This window comes from Arachis duranensis, chromosome 3 (genome assembly GCF_000817695.3).
Source record: "Arachis duranensis cultivar V14167 chromosome 3, aradu.V14167.gnm2.J7QH, whole genome shotgun sequence".
Taxonomy (NCBI): Eukaryota; Viridiplantae; Streptophyta; class Magnoliopsida; order Fabales; family Fabaceae; genus Arachis; species Arachis duranensis.
The window spans coordinates 132,438,946-132,442,559 of record NC_029774.3 but is presented as its reverse complement, the minus strand read 5'-3'; the positions used below and the strand labels follow the sequence as shown (position 1 = coordinate 132,442,559).

General features: G+C 33.2%; 1 protein-coding gene across 1 annotated transcript in view; it reads right to left on the bottom strand.

Moving 5' to 3' along the window:
* Nucleotides 1–1,730: 1,730 nt before the first annotated feature.
* LOC107482023 (cullin-4) overlaps nucleotides 1,731–3,614 on the bottom strand; it is a 7,066-nt gene continuing 5,182 nt past the window's right edge. Inside the window, exons 11-17 of the mRNA XM_016102394.3 lie at nucleotides 3,522–3,582; nucleotides 3,292–3,423; nucleotides 3,039–3,176; nucleotides 2,856–2,936; nucleotides 2,584–2,664; nucleotides 2,221–2,301; nucleotides 1,731–2,086 (exon numbers count right to left, since the gene is read on the bottom strand). Coding sequence (XP_015957880.1) covers nucleotides 1,973–2,086; nucleotides 2,221–2,301; nucleotides 2,584–2,664; nucleotides 2,856–2,936; nucleotides 3,039–3,176; nucleotides 3,292–3,423; nucleotides 3,522–3,582 — 688 coding nt within the window. The 3' untranslated portion in view covers nucleotides 1,731–1,972. The remainder of the gene's footprint in view (nucleotides 2,087–2,220; nucleotides 2,302–2,583; nucleotides 2,665–2,855; nucleotides 2,937–3,038; nucleotides 3,177–3,291; nucleotides 3,424–3,521; nucleotides 3,583–3,614) is intronic.

Sequence of the window (3,614 nt, the reverse complement as noted above, 5' to 3'; positions counted from 1 at the left end):
AGACGTAGAACAGTTAAAAACAAAATAATGTTCAGCTTTTGGTTTTCTCTTTTGAACGGCATCCAAAAAGAAAATGAAAACGACACCAACATAATGAAAAGGCTACCAACTTTAGTTTCCATTGTGAATGAGTCATGACTGCGACTGAGCTAACTGTCAGAAGAAGTATTGGAAGAGCATGGTCTTTCATTATTTGAGAGAAATAGAGTATAGTCTTCGGCAGAACTTATTATTATACATGCGGCTACTTCTTTGGGATGTATAATTTCTACAACTTGATTTAGTGGAACAAGTTGAGTTTCCTTTCAACGATCTAAAAAATAAATAAACAAATTGATTTAGAGTGGATGGATAAGAGGACATATTCGAGTGTTTCTACTTTCTATGAGATTTAAAGTGATGCATTTAAATTAAAATTTTTAACTTTTATTAATACCCGGGTTAGACAAAGACTAATTTGTTACGAATTTAAATTACATTTAAAGATTGAGTAGTGCTACAGAGCCAATGGCCTAAATATACAATGTGTACAATGGACTAAATCTTTGGTTTATGAATAAAATGAACATCACGAACTTTTGACCTTCCGGATCTGGAACTCTAATACCATGTCCTAAAACCACTCATCCCAAAAACGTAACCTGATAGGACAATGTAACACTAATAATCATATCTCTAATATTTTCTAAACCTTTATTGTACACATTGTATGTTTAGGTCATTGGCTCTCTATACTTTCTCTTAAAGATTTGAATTACGGCATGTATAAAGCAGGATTCAAACCTCAACACTTATTTAAGTGGGTTGGTTAATACAGGTTAATTATTTGCGTGAAAATGCATGTACCTCCTTTTTTTTTTCAAGGGCATGTACGTGTGTTTTTTTAGTCATGGGCCATGTACGTACTTTAACATTTTATCCAATAGAATTTCGCCCATCGGCTTATTGATCCTTTTCTCTTTTGACTCCGGGCCTTTTCTTCTGTTTTTAATTTTAATCATAAAGCTTTTATGTTTTTTAAGGGTTTCCATTATATCCCTCAACCTACTTGAAATTCTATTTAAATACTTATAGTTAGCCAATAAATTATTATATATATAAAATAGCCAATAAATTATTACATACACAAAATAATCGATAGGACATTTACTTTTCTGCGTAGTAACTTTGAGCAACCTCGTTAAGCCAATTCTCAACAAAAAAAATATTATTTTAATTTTCACCAGTGCATTAATAATCTCACCATTCAGGCATTTATATTATAAATTAATTGAATAATAATAACAAATTTGAGAAATAGTATGTATATATATTAAAATAAAAGAGATAATAAATTTAATTTTGAATTAACAAAATATTTTTTTATAAATTATATATAATAAAATTTTAAAGGAATTTATACACCAACTCTTTCATATATATAGATTACAAATTACTTCAAATATGAACTTTCAGAAACTTACCTGTGCCTGAATTAAATATTGTGAAAGTGCGTTGGGGAAAAAATCAGTTTAATTATGAACTATTAACTAGATTTTGAAGGCATTCGATTATTCAAACATGCTTAACATTTTATTTACTTTTACTTTTTACAATTCGCACCAATAAACAGAAATTTGCTAATAGCAAAAGGGTCACAGAATACCATGCTATAGAAGGCTGCAAAGAAATATTATAAATTACAATGCGATTATGTGGTATAGATGATTCTTACCGCGTTACACAGAAAGTAGTTAAGATGAGTAACTATTGATATAGAGAAAACTTCAAGAGGCAAAATAAAAAAGGGTTTATAATTACAGTACGATTGTAGATAAAGTGAAAAAGAGAGGGGGTTGAGGTTGGAGGGAGAATCCAGCATAGTATACTATACATATATGACTGAGGGACTCAGTGAAGTCTTTCCCATGATTGTCATTTACAAAAAAAAATTCAAGAAAATTCTATAATGTGAAGTCAGAAGCATACTAATTTAAGCAAGGTAATTGTATATTTGTGGGTTGTTCTTATCTCTCTCTAGATACTCCCTATCTATAAGGCTTTCTATCCTTTTCTTCAAATCAGCTGGTTTTATTGGGAATTTGAGCTGTTTCAGAAAAAAATTAGTTAGCAGTCTCAATCAGAAGTGGTCATTTGTATTTAATCGCACAACAAAAGCAAACGGGGCATTTTGATAGACATATATACCGTTTTAGTTGATAAATGAACCATTAGTTTTACCTGTTGGAAGAGTTCAGTGATAAGAAGGGTGTGACTAAGCACTTTTCTAGTCTTCATTATCCTCACAATAGCAGCATCAACCTGCAATGAACCATGTCGTTGTCACGAATGTAAATATGTTTACTACAGATGATGGAGCATAACAGACTTAACAGATGTTGTATAAAGTGTAGATGTCAATGCATGAATGATCCTAATGACTTAACATGAAACTTGGATTCTCACGGGTTTCAAAAGGCATTTATTAGTGCCCCAAACATATCCGATTGAAGATACCAGTGCACCAAACATTTAACTTCCATGAGAAGCCAAAGTAGTGCATCAGCTCAAGTGGGAAAAGGCATGGATAGAAAGAAAATAAACCTGATATTGACGGTCTTGGAAAACTCTCTCGGTGGTGCTTGTGTTCTCCTCGACTGTCTCCTTCAGCTGAATTGCATTCACCTGCGCCCCATAACATTAAAATTAGTTTGTAATTTGTAGTGTGAAAAAAGAACCATGTAATAGCTAGATCACTAAAAACTTCCTATCAAGCATTCATCAATAGGCTGAAACTCTGGCAGAATGAAAACACATAACCACGGAATAGAATCATCCGATCTGATCCCTATTTTTTATAGGCAATAGGGTGGCACCTTTATACGGTAAAGAGGAGCCATAAACGTGTCATTGAAAACAAATGAGTCATCATCCTCGACGTCTCTACCCTTGGGAATCTGCAATGCGTTCATTAAGGGAATTAGGAAATCCAAGAGATCTGATAGATCAAATTAAACATAATGGAAAGTTGGAAACTCTGCAAATAATTGCAAACTCGCCTTTTGTAGGACTCGAACTTTTCCACATGCAAGTGATTGCAGAGTCCTTCTCAGTTCCTTATCCTCAATGCTAGTAGCGTCTTTAATATCTTGAAAACTTAGTTTCTCGGCGTCATTGAATAGCATTAGAACAACAGTCTGACACAGCCAATCATGGAGAATTAATAAATAATGGAAATGTACAAAATACAAGATAGACTGCACAAGCAATGGAAATAATAACATCTAAAATAATGGTTGTCAAAAGGCCAACCTGAAATAAGGACACAGCGAGCTCCTTTTTTCCTTTAGGAAACTCTGCCTTTAAGACACAATGACCTAATGAATTTTGCCACATCAGACGTCTTCCACTATATTTGCTTAGATAGAACTCTTTGAAAATATCCTGAGACGATAATATAGAAAAGCAAAAATCTACATCAAGAGAGGCACTCAAAAAGCACCAAGACTGCCCGACAGTCAAAAGAGCACTCATAGATAAACCTGGTAAACATTCAATTCATGAGGAAGTCTAACATCCATGGGTGGATATGTTGGCCAGTACCTGCAATCATCCAACAATTTACTAAAGGTTCT